Here is a 14,902-nt window from a genome sequence, read left to right on the forward strand (position 1 = left end):
ATGAGGCCAGGCCTGGCCAGCATGGCTCAGTGGTTCGCACATCAACCTAAGAACCAGGAAGTCACGGTTTGATTCCCTGGCCAGGGTTGCCGGCTCAATCCCCAGCAGGGAGTGTGCAGGAGGCAGCCAGTCCATGATTCTCTCTCATCATTGATGTTTCTCTCTATCCCCTCTCCCTTCCTCTCTGAAGTCAATAAAAATATATTTAAAAACAAAGAAAAGAAATCGAGGCCAGGAGAGGGAGGGGCCCGCCAGGTCCCACAGCCGCTCGTGGGGGAGCTGGGGAGCCTGCAGAGAAATCAGTGTGGGGTTGGAGTGCGGGGCCCACAGCCCCATCACCAGTCCTCACACTCACCCTCTCTCTCCCCTTCTCTCAAATTCCCTTTCTCCTCTCTCCCAGTCCCCAGCCTGACCCCCCAGGCTCGCCTCACTCCTTGAGCCCTCTCCCCACTGTGGTTACCCCCAAACAAGAAGTGGGTAAGAAGGTACCAGAAGCTCCTGGGGACGCAGCGCTGACCGAACCCCGAGGACTGGGCTTGGGCGGGGGACTCTGGCGGAGGGCTGCGGGCCAGCAGATGCCTTGGGTGGGGAAACGTTTTGAGAGGAAAGTTTCAATCATCCACATTAGAAGCTCAGACTCATCAGTCAGGGCAGGGAGGGGCTCTCAGGATAATCAACCCCCTCACTGTACAGATGGGGAAACTGAGGCCCACCTGTCCACGGGGGCGGCCCCTGACAGGTTAGGGGAGCCAGGACAGAGCCTCTCCTCGCTCTGATCACAGATGTGGCCGTCACATGACTCGTCTCCCTGTGCCTCCACACTTTGTGCCTCAAAAACCCAGAGGGTCCCCAGAAATAGAGACTCTAGACCGGGGCCAGCCCTGGTTCCAGAAGCCACCTGGGGAGGGGACGCTGCCGCCTGCCGCACCAGCCCAGACGCCCGCATCAGGTGGCCCTGGTGCTTTCCAACCTGCCCAGTGAGACCGCGGTGCCCACCAGGGGGCAGCCGGGAGCACATGTGAGAAGTCACTATTGCTCTTTGTTTACAGCAAAGATGTGGAAACTTTCGCGCCAACGGCTCTTGGCTTCTCAGATGCGCTCCTAGCTCCTCGGGGTGTGAAAGGGCAGTGACTCATAAGAGACTGTGAGTCTGCAGAGGCTGCAAAAGTCCCCAGACGCTTCCTTCTCCCCTCCCCCACCGCGGCAGCTGCCACCCGGCTCCACTATGGTGCCTGCCACCCAGCGTTCCCTCCCTCCCTCTGCGCTGGCTTCTTCCAAGAGAGGGTGAAGGCAGCGGATTCCTGCAAATTCATATGGAGGGGGTTTACTTTGGAGCTGACAGTGGTCCGCATGGGTCTGGGGTGGGGGGCTCCTCCCGGAAATGGGGAGCAGAGGGAAAGGGGAGCCCGCCTCACCCTCGGAGCTCTCTGCCCTCACCTGGCTCTTCTGCCGCCTCTCAGGACCACGTGCTGGCTCTCGAAGCTGCAGGCAGAAGGGAGGCAGCAATCAGAGACCAGGCGAAGGGCCCACTGACCAGGTCAAGGGCACGAGAGCAGACTGACCAGGTTAAGGGGAGGCTGGAGGGCAGCCCGCGTTCTTTCTCAGCAAATACCACAGTAACTATACGACAACCGCTACATTATTAAGGCACATACAAAGCACACCAGCCACATGATCTCCGTTGAGTCTCATGCAAAAACTGTGAGGTAAAGAAGTATTCTTACCCCATTTCACAGATGAGGAAACTGAGGCGTGGGGAGGCTCAGTGACCTGCTGGGAGCTGTACCGCAGGAAACTGGTGAGCCTGGATTTGAACCTGGTCTGTCTGCTCTCACACTGCCCACTCTTGGGAGGGGGAGGGGAGGGATGGGCAGGCCTTTCAAGGAAGCATGCATGATCTACACTGCATGTCCCAGAGCTGTGTGGCTGGGTGCATTTTCCCTTCTATAGTTTCATCAGCTCCAGAGACCCCACAATTAAAGTGAGTCCCTGAGCACTCAATGGTCACTAGGGTGTTCCCAGTTTTCTTAAAACTCTCCCAGAACAGCCTGGCCCACGTGGCTTAATGGTTGAGCATTGACCGATAAACTAGGAGATTCAAATCCCAGTCAGGGCACATGCCTGAGTTGCGGGCTCCATCCCCAGTGGGTGGCGTGCAGGAGGCAGCGGGTCGGTGATTCTCTCTCATCATTGATGTTTCTATCTCTCTCTCTCCCTTCCTCTCTGAATTCAAGAAAAATATATACAAAAAAGTCTCCCAGAAAAATCCAGAGAGTGAGGGAGTCCATGGATTGTGTCCCATGGAGAAATTTGAGTGTCCTGGGGCTATATTCATTCATTCATTCATTCATTCATTCATTCACTCACTCATTCATTCATTCACTCACTCATTCATTCCTTCATTCACTCACTCACTCATTCATTCCTTCAGCAGGCATCCATCCCACACACAGACCCGGGACCCCGCGGGCCCTGAGAATGCCTTGTGGTGAATGCAGACGAGAGGGCAGGGCGGGGCCCTGAGGCTCACTCACCTGATGTCCAGCTGGAGGACCCACGGCACCGCAGAGAAACACTGGGCCAAACTGAACACAGCATCCAGGGACAAGCAGTTCTCACTGAGGCTGGGGATCACATGCATGGTATCAGCAGGGGTCCCAGTCTTGTTTCAAGTGACAAGACTGAAAGCACGCTCTGTGTGGTCAGAGCACAGGGCAGGGGAGGGCTGTCCCCGCGTCCGGACGATGAAACTCACTAGGAACTCTCATAGGTCAGCGTGCCTCTTCCAGCTTCCCACTCGGATGGGGAAACCGAGGCCCATAAAGCAGCCAGGTCTCGCCCAAAGTTACAAGACACACAGGTGACAGAGCTGCGATTGGACCCCGTGGCTCCCTCTGGCTGTGATGAACGTGGGGAGGGCTTGTAGGCGCCCGATAAAGGGGGGCGGTGCCCGGTGACCAATGTCTGTCCACCTGTCGTGGTGGCTTTATTTGCCATTTAAGGACGCCCGCCTCGGGACGGGGGCCCTGGTAGGTGCCTGCAGCCTCTCGCAGGCCCTGGGTCAGACTCGGCGTCCACAGTGTGGAGAAGGTCACGTGGGGATTTGCCCCGAAAGTTCCCATCACACAGCATTTGCCTGCAGTGGGGAGTCCCTCCTCCTCGCCCAGGTGCAGGCCCCTCCTCTCCTTCCCAGCATCCCAGGGAGCCTGTCGGAGCAGGAAGGGCCCCAGGCCACAGACTCCTTCTAAGGTTGGAGCTAAAGCACACCCCCCTCTACTGTTTATGTGTTAACTGACGGGAACCAGGGCTCAGGAGGTGATGGAACCTGCTCAAGGTCACACCGGGGACCGGGGACCTGGGACCTGGGACCTGGGACCTGGGACCGCTCTCCAGGGCTCCTATCGCTTTGTCCCAGAAGAGCTTGGAAGGAGGGGATGTGGGGCCAAGAACACAGGAGGCTTTGAGGGCCCGGGAAGTCTGGTCGCTGCAGGCAAAGGCTGGGGTTCCTGGCCTCCTACCAGACCTCCCCCCACCCCACCGAGAATCTCCCGTCTCTGCCAGGTCCTCCAGATGCCCCGGGCACCCTGCTTGGGTGTCCTGTGGGATCCGAACCCTCCCTGCCTACAGCTTGCACCTAGCCAACAGCCCCGCCCTGCACCCAGGGCCAGAATGGCTGCCAGCCTCTACATCAATCAGTCATACTTCCCACCTGCCTTGCCCGGGGCCACTGGGCCTCCCAGGAACAGATTCGGGAAGTGAAACCTTAAATCCAAAGCTGGACCGTTGAGTCACAGATGCCAGACTCGATATGAATGAGAATCACACCCTTTCCTGAGCACTCACCACGTGCCAGGGTCTGGGCCAGGCAACGGACATGCCTTTTCTCATTTAATCTTTCTGAGAAGCCACGGAGGGGGAGAGATGGGACATAAGAAGAACCCCCCTCACTGCCCCCCGCCCCCCGCCACATCCCCTCATTGCCATGAGGACAGCCAGCTACTCACTTCAAGGACTGCAGAGCGCCCAGCGCTGGGAGCCACCGAGCCAGCTGGGCAGCACCTTGGTCCCCCAGAGCATTCCTCGATAAGCTGGGAGGGTGGGGAGTACAGGTTGGTGGAGGGAGGGGTGGGCAGGAGTTCTGTCTCTCCATCCCATCGCCTCAATCACAAACCCCAGGTTCTTATCGAGGGGGTCAGGGATGGGCTTCAGGGGGAGTCAAGTGTGGGGGAACCTATATTCTAGGGGGAAGAGGCACAACTTTCACCAGATTCTCTACTGCAGCAGGAGGTCCAAATCTTAAAAAGCAAAACACAACCCAGCTCTCACTCACTGCTGAGCCCCACCCCCCCGCCTTCCGACAGCGCCACTCACTCGAGGTGGCCCAGGCGACAGCTTCCTTCCAAGGCCTTGCAGAGCTGCTCCAGGTGCTCAGCTTGCAAACCGCAGTGTGTCAGCCTGCGGAGGCAGAACCACAGGCCTGCAGCCCCGCCACAGAGGCCAGAGTGGGCCTGGCCCCAAGCACACAGGCTTGCAGGAGGGACTGGGGCGGACGCATCTGGCACCCAGACAGACAGACAAAGAGGGATCAACACGTAACACACAGACGTCACACAGAGGCAGAGGAAAACCAGAGTCAGAGGCACAGCGAGAGGGACACCAAGATGGACAAAGAGAGGAGAGAGAGAGAGAGAGAGAGAGAGAGAGCGAGCAGATGCACACACACACACACACACACACACACACACGTGCATGTGTGCATGGTGCCGGAGGAGGACAAACAGACAATGAGAAAAGGTCCACAGAAAACCAGACAGACATGATCTGAGAGAGACAGACAGAGGGAGGGAGAGGCAGATGGACAGAGAAGAGAGAGGCCAGAGGAGAACCGATGAGCGTCCTGGGGGGCTGAGCTGAGCCTCAGGACCTGAAAAGAAGGGGCTGCAAGCCCCCCATGCTCTCTGCCCAGAGTTCCCACACCCCCTCAGCTGCTGGAAGTTGGGGGCACTTAAGGGGGGGCTGGTGGGGATGGTGATTGTGGAGAGCTGGGCAGGAGAGTGGGAGGCAGGGAAGCCAGGCCCCAACTCCTGGCTGGAGCAGATCGTGTCATCCAGGGAGCAGCTGGGGCTGGGGGCAGGGGCGGGCTGCATGCAGAGGGAGGGAGGGAGCCGGAGCCACACCCAAGCCCTGCAGGTTGTCACTGTACCTGATCCTCGGGGAGCACGGGGGCAGCTCAGAGGACATCTGGAGCGTAAGGCTGTCAAGAAACGCAGCCCTGGAGAGACACACACCAGGCCAGGCTGAGCAAACGCCTCGCTTCCCACCATGCAGCCTCCACCCAGGCCTGGAGACCGCCAGACCTTGGTTCCACCAGGCTCCTCTGTGTCCTGGCTGTGTCACCTGGGACAACCACTTAGGCTCTTACTGGAGAATGTACATGAATTGCCTTAGTTTGGTGCTTGGTGCTCCATTAACCTTGGCCGTTAGCATCATTAATATCCTCCTCTTCACCATCATCGCCTTCAGAGATGCCAGCCTCAGCTTCAGGCAAGCCCCCGAAAGCTCAGACCCTACAGAAGACCTTGCAGGTGGACACCGAGGAGCACAGAGCTGAGTCTCTGCCTATGTGCTGGGCCGGGGCAATCCAGGAAGGCACCCTGGAGGAGGCAAACACTCTCCAAGGGTCCTTGTGCCAAAGGAAGCCAGAAGTTCTGGCCAAAATCAGACTCGTGGGCCAGGCGATCCTCGGGTTCAGGCCGAAGGGCTTGGGTCTCTCTGGCTACCCTGCGCCTGCCCCAGCGAGGTGCCATCTCCATCCTGAAGGACAGGGCTCTCTTCAGGCGCCACTAGGGGAACGGGACAGCATCTCTCCCTTGACCCTCCCCTTAGGGCTGCATCCCCCTCTATGCCCGCTGGCTTGCTGAGCCTATGTGAATGCCAAGGTTCCTTGGCAGTTGAGTGGCACTGACCAGCTGTGGGAGCCAGGGAGGGGGTGGCCCTGGCCCAGGGTGAGGTCGGGATGGTGTTGGGGCCCTACCTCTCCTGGGTCCCCTCCTGCTCCTCCGGTTCTGGGGCAAACGTGAGAACCACAGTTTTGTGCATGAGGCTGCGGAGAGAAGAGAGGGAGGAGGCAAGTTCCGGCTGCTCTGGATCATTTTGTTTTTGGTTTTTTTTTGTTAATCCTCAGCTGAGAATATGTTTCCATTGATTTTTAGAGTGGAAGGGAGGGTGAGAGACACAGAGAGAGAGAAACACTGATGTGAGAGAGGTTGCCTCCTGCACGCACCCCGACTGGGGCCGGGGGATCCAGCCTGCAACCGGGGTACATGCCCTTGACCGGAATCAAACCCTTCCGTCTGCAGGCTGATGCTCTCTCCACGGAGCTAATGGCCAGGGCCCGGGTCATTTTTCAGCCTGACCTGGAGGAACCTCCTAGTTGCCATCCCCCAGCCTCTAGCTGCAGTTACTTCCTCTGACCTTCCCTGACCCTCTGAGCTTCCAGGGCCTGAAGTCTTTCTTTCACAGATTTCATAAACTGTCATCAGCCCTCGTTTCCGGGCACGCCCTTGAAAGAAGACCTCAGTTCTGTGGTCTCTGTGGTTTGGGCCTCGGGCTGAAACCCTCCCTCTGTCCACCGGTGGCACCTGGGCTGAGGTTGCCTGCCCAGCAGAGGGAGGTCGCTGCCAGGTCGGGACAGACATTGAGAATCCACAGGAGGCTGTGACTTCCAGCCCGGCATCCCGAACCTCGCCTTGCAAACCGAATGTATATATTTTTTATGTATATATTTTTTCTCATTATAAAAGTCCCACTTCATCCCTATGGAGAACTTAGAAAATATAATAAAGTAAAAAGAAAATCACCCCCCCCCCGTCTCTCCCACGTATCAGTGACACTGACTTTGGGAGAGGGTCCTTCAAAGTATTTTGCTTTTAATGCAGTGAATGTTCTTTCCTTTTTCTTTTTCTTAAAAATGGGATTAAAATGACAAATTTTCTTCTAAAAATCAGGTTTTCAAGGGACAGATGCCACAAGAGTGACACAGTGTGGGTAATTATTGGTGGGAATTGGTGTTCGTTATACCACGCTCCCTACCTTGGAGTATGTTTGAAAAGCTTTGTTAGAAAAATGCCGTGTTAACAGGCTTCTGTTTGCTGTCTGCACAACTCCATACTAACCCTGCAGCCATATCGTGGTTTTTTGTTTGTTTGTTTTTTAAATATATTTTATTGATTTTTTACAGAGAGGAAGGGAAAGGGATAGAGAGTTAGAAACATCGATGAGAGAGAAACATCGGTCAGCTGCCTCCTGCACATCTCCTACTGGGGATGTGCCCGCAACCCAGGTACATGCCCTTGACCGGAATCGAACCTGGGACCTTTCAGTCCGCAGGCCGATGCTCTATCCACTGAGCCAAACCGGTTTTGGCCATATCGTGGTTTTGTTAGGTCCCTCTCTCTGGAGGCAACCGGGACTGGGAATGATGGGAGGAGCCGGAGCTCTGGGCCGGAGGAGGTTGTGGTGACAGGCGTCCACGGCCAGCTCTCACCTGATGTGCAGGTCTGCCAGGTTCTGGCACGTGCTCACTGCCTTCAGCACCCAGGGCACTCCCACCACCGAGAGCCCGTTGTCACTGAGGCTGTGGAGAGGAGGGGGGGCAGCCATCAGCAGGCGGCTGAAGTCCCCAGTCCCCTCCTCCTGGCTCAGCCGCTGCCTGGCTGTCCCCCTTGGGATGTCCTGGGTCCTTGGCCAGGGGGTCTCAAAGGATTCCAGCTCAGGTGGATGAGCCGAGAGACGCAGGACCCTGCCCCACTCAGAGAACCAAGTTCTCCAGCTGAGTGATCAGAACCGACCCACGGCTTTCGCCCCTCGGAGCCTCAGTTCCCTGGTGTGTAAAGTAGCCACCATTCTAAGCACATTTAACAAGTGGGGGAAACGGAAGCTGGGAGACGTTAAAGTACTTTCCCAGGGTCACAAAGCTACCAAATGACAGAGCCAGGATTTCAATACAAAGCTGAGGTTCCACATCAGTTACCCAGCCTCAACACCCCCACCCCAGCTAAGACCCAACACATGCCACCCAGACAGCACCCCCACTTTACCATGCAACAGCGTAGCATGCCCCACAGCTCAATACCCTTTATTCCCATCCCACCACCCCCACAACCCACCCCCTCACCCAACACTGTACCTCCACCCTCACACACCACTTCCCACCCCACCATCCCACCCCAACACCCCAGCACCCACCCATCCCATCCCCCCAACGTTGGCTCAATGCAACACTCCACCCCATCTCATCCCACTCCACCGGGGGCTGTTGTAAGGACAAACTAGAACGCAAGCCACTGAGGTACAAGGGACCCATTCTACCAGGGGCTTTCATAATTGGCTCATGTCAGAGGCAAGAGCAGGGCATGGTTGAGCCACTCGGACTTTGCTGGAGTTTGAAGCGGGGGGCGGTGGGGAGCAGCTCCCTCGGTGACGATAGGCATGGGGATCAGGGGTCGCAGGGACCTGCTGGGACTCTCGGGGCCCTGTTACCCAACAGTGGGGTGGGCACTCACTCCAGCTTCCCGGCGATGCGCAGCTGGGGGGCAGCCTCTGCCACCAGTCGACAGCCTTCGTCCTCCAGCTGGTTCCCTGAGAGGCTGAGACAGAGGGGCCCGCTGCCTGTGCTGCTGGGGGGTCCCTCCCCAGCCCTCCACATGCACACTCCCCCTCACTGACTTCCAGCAAAGCATCATTCTGGTAAGCGATCCTTCATACTAATGAGTGTAAAAGACTGTGTATGACCTGCCAGGCACTGTCCTAGGGGCATTTCCAATGATGGCATTTTTACTCCCCCTAACAACCCCAGGACGTAGGCGCTATTGTTACCCTCATCTTACTGATGAGTACGCTGAGGTTCAGACTGGTTAGGGCAGTTGCTCAAAGGCGGACCTGGGGTTTGAACCCAGGCAGCCTGACTTCACGGCCCCGCCCTCAACCATTAATTTATGGCCACAACCTACACAATTGCTTCTTGTGACCAACTTCATGATGATGGGGGCATATGACCTGGTCTGGGGTCAGGGAAGGCTTCCCTGATGTTTGAGCTGCAGGCCAGCAAAACTAGGAGTGCAATCGGTAAGGGGCGGGAGACAGATGGGGCCGGAGGAGCAGCACGCCAAGGGCACATTTGAGGACCGGAAAGGGAGCCTGTGTGTCTGGATAGAAGACTGAGCGGAGGGCAAGGTCAGATGGGGTTTGAGGGCTGGGAGCAGGGTTCTGGATCACAAGGGGTTTTAGGATTCGGGCTTCATCCTGAGCAGCGGGAAGGAGCGAAGGGGACAGGCAGGAGTGACACACAGATCACACCCTGCCAGGTGGAGGTGGCCAGGTGGAAGCGGTAGCTGTTATATAATAGCTTCCCCCAGATCCTTAAGGAGGCATCTTCCCCACACTGTCCACCCCAAACGGAGGCCCTTCCTACCCTGCCCTGCCCTCCGTCTTCTGCCCCAGAGCGCCCCATGATACTCACTCTACTTCCTCCAGGAGGGGGCCTTCCCGGAGCTGGGCTATGAGCATCTCCACGTCCCTGACGGTTAGCAAACACTTCTGCAGCCTGGAGTGGCGTAGGGGGCAGAGGGGCTCAGGGCAAGAAGGTGTACGATGCCTCCTCCAGCTCCTGGCCCCGCCGCGAGGCATGGGACCTGGGGGAGCCAGGAGGCTGACAGACCTGGTGTTGAATCCTGGCCCTGCTTCTCAGTCGCTGGGTAATCTCGGGCCAGGCACTTAAGCTATTTGAGACTCAATGTTCCCCTCTGTCAAATGGGAACAATAATGTGGACTTTGCAGAATTTGCAAAAGCATAACAACGAGGTGATGGATATAAAATACCACCGCGCCCAGCACACGGCGAGGGCCCATTAAATGACAGTTACTGTTGCCGTTGTTGTGCCAGATGCTCCTTGTTCAGGCTGGGACGGGTTATTCATGTCCTTTCCCTGCCCCAGGTCTGCTCTGCTTTCCCCTTCCCCCTCCCCACCCCCCTGCTGCGCCTCCCCTGGGAAGGCACCCTCCACCCATATCACACCCCTCCTCTGAAGGCCATGGATCCCATCGAGGTACCTGAGGGCCAAGCTTCTGCTCTGAGCCTCTTTCTGGCCGGCGTTTCCCCGTAGGGCTGGGGATCTGGCAAGAACAAGTCCAACATTGGCCTGGGCTGGGGAGCTCAGGCTCTGCTCTTGGCTTCTAGGGACTGAAGCCTCCTTAGCATGACCCACAGTGAATGAGCAACAAAGCCGGCTGCTTGGAGGTGCTCACGGCACTTTGCAGTGAAGCAGCAGGAGCAGACGGTTTGGAGTCAAATGGAACCTTTATTCAAATGCTGACTCTGCCATAGAGAGCTGTGCGGCCTTGGGCAAGTCACTTCACCCCTCGGAGCCTCCATTTTCCCTTTTCTGACATGAAATGACAATGCCTGGCATATACAGTGACGGAAGGACTAAACGGGGTGACCACAGCACAAAAGTGAAGCTAAGCAAAAAACAGCCGCTGTTGTGTAAGGGGCCATGGTCTCCACGTGTAGATGTACCATCCGCGGTTCAGGCCAGGAACACGGGCCATACGTGAGTCAGGCTGTGGGAAGCCACGGCACCTCCAGGCTCCCTCCCACTGGGCCAGGGGAGGGCTGGGGCTGGAGAGAAGCTGGGACAGGGTGAGCACCGTTTACACTGACTTGGAGATCAGTGCCATCCACAGAGCTACCCGGGATGATGGAAAGGTTTTGTGTCTGGGCCCCCCGTGGTGGGAGCCACTGGCCTCTTATGGCCAACAAGCCCCTGAAATGTGGCTGATGTGACTGATGACATGAAATGCCCATTTTACTTCATTTTAACTCATGTAAGTTCAAATAGTCACATGTGGCTAGTGGCTACCGTATTGGGTACCACCTCTCTGGACAGTCGGGGGTGGGGTGGGAGGGAGAAGGATAGTGGTCCTACTGAGTCACTGTATGGGTGGGGGACGGGAGGCTCAGAGCCGGGGAAGGACTTGCTCGGGGACACACAACGTCATCTGTTTTGGAGTCTCAGCTGGGAGTGGTGTGGGGAAGCACCGTTGGAATGTTCTTTCACGGAAAGGCAACTTCCCTTCCTTTGGCCACCCAGGACTGGCCAAGCTGGAATCCATGCACAGCAGAAGAGCCAGCGCTTGAGTGCCAGCTGGCTGCCAGCAGGGTTCTAAGCATTAATGTATTAATTTGTTTAATGCTCAGGACAACTGTAAGATGTAGGAACCATAATTGCCTTCCCCTCCCTTTTTTTTTTTTTTTGCAGTTAGAGACTTTCCCCCACGTAGTAACGCATAGTAACGCCGTCTGACAGTCTCTTCAATCCTCCCCCACCCCCTCCCCAAGGGGCTGGCTCACTCTGGGAGCAGAAGTCCTTTCCCAACTCTGGGAAGTCAGTCACTTCTCAGGGCAGCAGCAGCAGCAGCAGCAAGAAGGACCCCCACATGCCAGCTCTCCCTCAGCTCCCTTGGCCACCTTTCCCCACAACTGCCTGAGCCCAGACCAGCCCCCTCCCTAACTTCTTACCCAGGTAGCTCCGCAGCTGTCTCTGTGGGCGGGGAGAGAAGGATGATGAGGTCCGCCTCCCTGCAGGGCCAGACACAAGCCATGAAACCCGTGGGCTGGAAACCAGCACCTCACCCCCTCCCTGCGCACCCCGTGCTGTCCCAAACCGCCAGAGGAAGCGGACTTGGTGACAGACAATCACAAAACCGGCTAAGGTGCTCCAAATCAGACATGTAAAAGGGTGACGAAGCCCTTGCTTGACGAATCCAGTGTTTCAAAAAGCCAGGAAAACAACTTTTACGAGAGAGATCATAGAAATCAGGAACGCACAGATTTTATAGGAGTTCCTGTGTTTTAGGATTAAGAGGCATAGATAACACTTAACCTGCCCGTGATCCCACAGGCAGCGCTGGTTCAGCACCACGGAGAGCGACACGGGGCGCCTCATTCCGAGCTATGCCTATACTTCCTAGATTTTTTTTTTCCTTTTCGTTGATTCATTCCTTCATCCCTCTGTTGGTCCGTCCATCCATCTTTCCATTCATTCACGATTTGTTGAGTACCAGGTACCAGGCCCGAGCTAGGCTCTGGACACACGGATGTGAGTAAAACAGACTCAAGCATGGACGTCTTACACACTACGGCTTCCTCTTTTTCCTAGCCCCTCCTCTTTTCTCAAGACCCTGAAGGCCAGGCTCCCACGCCTTCTGCTCACCTGACTTGCAGCATCCTGATAGTCGGGCACGTGACTGCCACCTCGGTCAAGCCCAGCAGGGTCGCCATGGAGACATTGTTGTGGCTCAGGCTGCATGATTGAGGCAAAGGTGTCAGGAGTGAATCCCCCATCTCATGGGCCCCAGACCTTTGCTCTCTAAGGTCGGAGGGCGACTCAGGCAGGTGGAAAGGCCGCTTACTCAAGCTTCCGGAGCGTCGGCAGGCAAGGGAGGACCTTCACGATGCTCAGCAACTCCTGGTTCTTGAGCTGGTTGTCCTGAAAGCTACAAGGGAGACCAAGTCCCTCAGCCCTGGGGTGGGGACCCTTAGAAGCTCCAGTTGGCAAGGGACGGGCATGGCCACCCTCATGGGGGAGACACAACACAGGGTCCCAGAAGGAGTTGGTGGCCTGCTCCATGGTATTCAATAGGTCCAGCTGGGAGGCAAGGCCCTCTGCTGGCCTCGATACTGTCCTCATTCAGCCCCTCTGGTGGACCAAGGGACCCAGCGGGTGGACTATGAAGGCTTCGTGAGGTGGGGTGAGGAGACCCAGCACCCTGCTCTCAGGAAAATGTCTGGGATGTGCCTGAGGCTCAAGTTCATCAGGGCCTCTTGCCTCCCAGGTGATGAGTGGCCTAGGCTGGGATGCAGGAAATGCCGCTTCCGGCCTCAGCTCTGGCTCTGACTCACCAGAGCCCTAGGCCAAGCACCTTCCTCTCTGACCTCACATTCCTCACCCATCAAATGGGACCCACAGCCCAGGCCTGCCCGGGTTCCTGCCTGGATTCCTGGCATCCACAGCCCAGTCCTGCCCGGGTTCCTGGCATCCACAGCCCAGTCCTGCCCGGGTTCCTAGCTGGAGGGACAGAACTGAAGAGTTCGCGGTGCCTTTGTGTGTGACCGCTCTGGTCAGGAAACATGTTTGGAAATGCTGAACTTGTTGACATTTACTTCTCTAATTATTGAGGGTGACCTTGATCTTTTCTTCCATCGGGCACAGTGAGCATGCATGGAGACACCCAGCAGGGGGGACAGAGCAGAGCTGTGGCCCAGCTAATGCTCCATTACGCAAGAGGCGCACCCTAGTGCTAGGCTGCACCTAGGGATGAAGGGGTGCCTTTTCTACAGCTCACAAAGGTGCCAGCTAGCACTGGGTCCGCGCGTGAGCTGCTGAGGAGGCGCTCTGGCCCCACCCTTCTCCAGCCACTCATCATGGACACCGGTAGGAGTATGTATGTGGATCTAAGTGTGCAAGTGTGTGTGCGCTGCACATATGCATACCTTCGAATGTGCATGCATGTGGGGCATGTACTTAAGTGAGCAGACAAATGCACGTGTGTGTATGTTTCATGCAGTTGTGCATGAATGTGAAGGTGTGCGTATGATTCGTGCATTTATGGGAACCCACAGTGCCCAACACCAGCCTACTTACTGCCATCCCCTCTCAGGGTCACAGAAAGAGGGAAGGGGGCCTCAAAACTCAACCTCCTTCAAAATGGCCCAAAATATTGGATGAGAGAAGCACTTATCTGGGTCTTTAGGAGCCTTGAGTTTGGATCCAGCCCCACCCAGCTATTAGACTAGTGCCTCCCCTCTCTGAGCCACACTGAAAAACTACCAGCCAGGGCCCCTGAACATGCAAGCCCTGGGCGTGACCTCTTCCCTAGGCCGGTGAACCCTCCTGGAGATCACTCACCTGACCTCTTCCAGGTGTGGACAGAGGGGCAAAGCCTGCACCAGGTGGTAGATGCCTCGGGCAGTGATCTTACTTCCTGCTAACCTACAGGGTAAGCAAAGATGGACGGGAGAAGGGGGGATAGGAGGGGGGTAGCCCCGATCTGCCCTGTGTAGGGTTGAGGGAAGGGAGGAGAGTTCTGCATCCCCAGCGGAGGACCCCTCTCCATTCCAAGTCCTGGCTCACCCCAGCTTCTTCAGGCTCCCCATTGTCGGCAAGCTCCCGGAGAGGGCTTCTGCAAAGGCGTCCCCACACTTCCTGCTCTTAAAGCTGCCACAGGGGGAGGCAAGGTGGCAGATAATCAATGCTGGGCGGGGCTTAGAGGTCATACCCACCCCTCCTCCGACAGAAGGAACCGAATACAGTAACGTTAATAGTAGTTGTTGCCCGAGCCAGTTTGGCTCAGTGGATAGAGCATCAGCCTGTGGACCGCAGGGTCCCCGGTTTGATTCTGGTCAAGGGCACATACCTCGGTTGTAGGCTCCTCCCTGGCCCAGGCCCTGGTCAGGGCTCATGCAGGAGGCAACCGATCGATGTGTTTCTCTCACATTGATGTTTCTCTCTGTCTTTCCCTCTCTCTTCTCCTCTCCCTAAAAACCAATGGAAAAATATCCTCAGGTGAGGATTAGCAGGGGAAAAATGTAGTAATTGTTATTGCTGTTGTTGTAATGGTTGTGGTAGTAACAAATACATATCATGGCACAGACTGCTAACTGTCCACGGAAACCCATCCTCCGTGCAGGGAGCTATACCTGGGAAGATGGTTTCTCAGCTGGAGGCGGCATTACCCAGCCTCCCTTGCAGCTCAGTGTGGCCATATGACTACTAGTATGTTCTCACCACTGGGATGTGCCTGGAGAGATGTGCCCTATTTCCGGGAATGAGCTTTACCGCAC

General features: G+C 56.6%; 1 protein-coding gene across 6 annotated transcripts in view; it reads right to left on the reverse strand.

Annotated features, from left to right (window-relative positions):
* Positions 1-176: 176 nt before the first annotated feature.
* The window catches only part of NLRC5 (NLR family CARD domain containing 5), a 51,828-nt gene continuing 37,102 nt past the window's right edge, over positions 177-14,902 (reverse strand). For 3 of the 6 annotated variants that reach the window (XM_023747084.1, XM_023747083.1, XM_023747085.1), the window contains exons 8-23: positions 14,193-14,276; positions 13,968-14,051; positions 12,472-12,555; positions 12,273-12,362; positions 11,579-11,638; positions 10,111-10,173; positions 9,521-9,604; positions 8,565-8,648; positions 7,547-7,636; positions 6,035-6,103; positions 5,204-5,272; positions 4,372-4,455; positions 4,005-4,088; positions 2,535-2,624; positions 1,438-1,482; positions 181-579 (exon numbers count right to left, since the gene is read on the reverse strand). In XM_023747084.1, coding sequence (XP_023602852.1) covers positions 336-579; positions 1,438-1,482; positions 2,535-2,624; positions 4,005-4,088; positions 4,372-4,455; positions 5,204-5,272; positions 6,035-6,103; positions 7,547-7,636; positions 8,565-8,648; positions 9,521-9,604; positions 10,111-10,173; positions 11,579-11,638; positions 12,273-12,362; positions 12,472-12,555; positions 13,968-14,051; positions 14,193-14,276 — 1,408 coding nt within the window. In that variant the 3' untranslated portion in view covers positions 181-335. Of the gene's footprint in view, positions 580-1,437; positions 1,483-2,534; positions 2,625-4,004; positions 4,089-4,371; positions 4,456-5,203; positions 5,273-6,034; positions 6,104-7,546; positions 7,637-8,564; positions 8,649-9,520; positions 9,605-10,110; positions 10,174-11,578; positions 11,639-12,272; positions 12,363-12,471; positions 12,556-13,967; positions 14,052-14,192; positions 14,277-14,902 lie in introns of all 6 variants that reach the window. The other 3 variants (XM_023747086.1, XM_023747087.1, XM_023747088.1) reach the window with 3 other exon arrangements.

This window comes from Myotis lucifugus, unplaced genomic scaffold (genome assembly GCF_000147115.1).
Source record: "Myotis lucifugus unplaced genomic scaffold, Myoluc2.0 scaffold_792, whole genome shotgun sequence".
NCBI lineage: Eukaryota > Metazoa > Chordata > Mammalia > Chiroptera > Vespertilionidae > Myotis > Myotis lucifugus.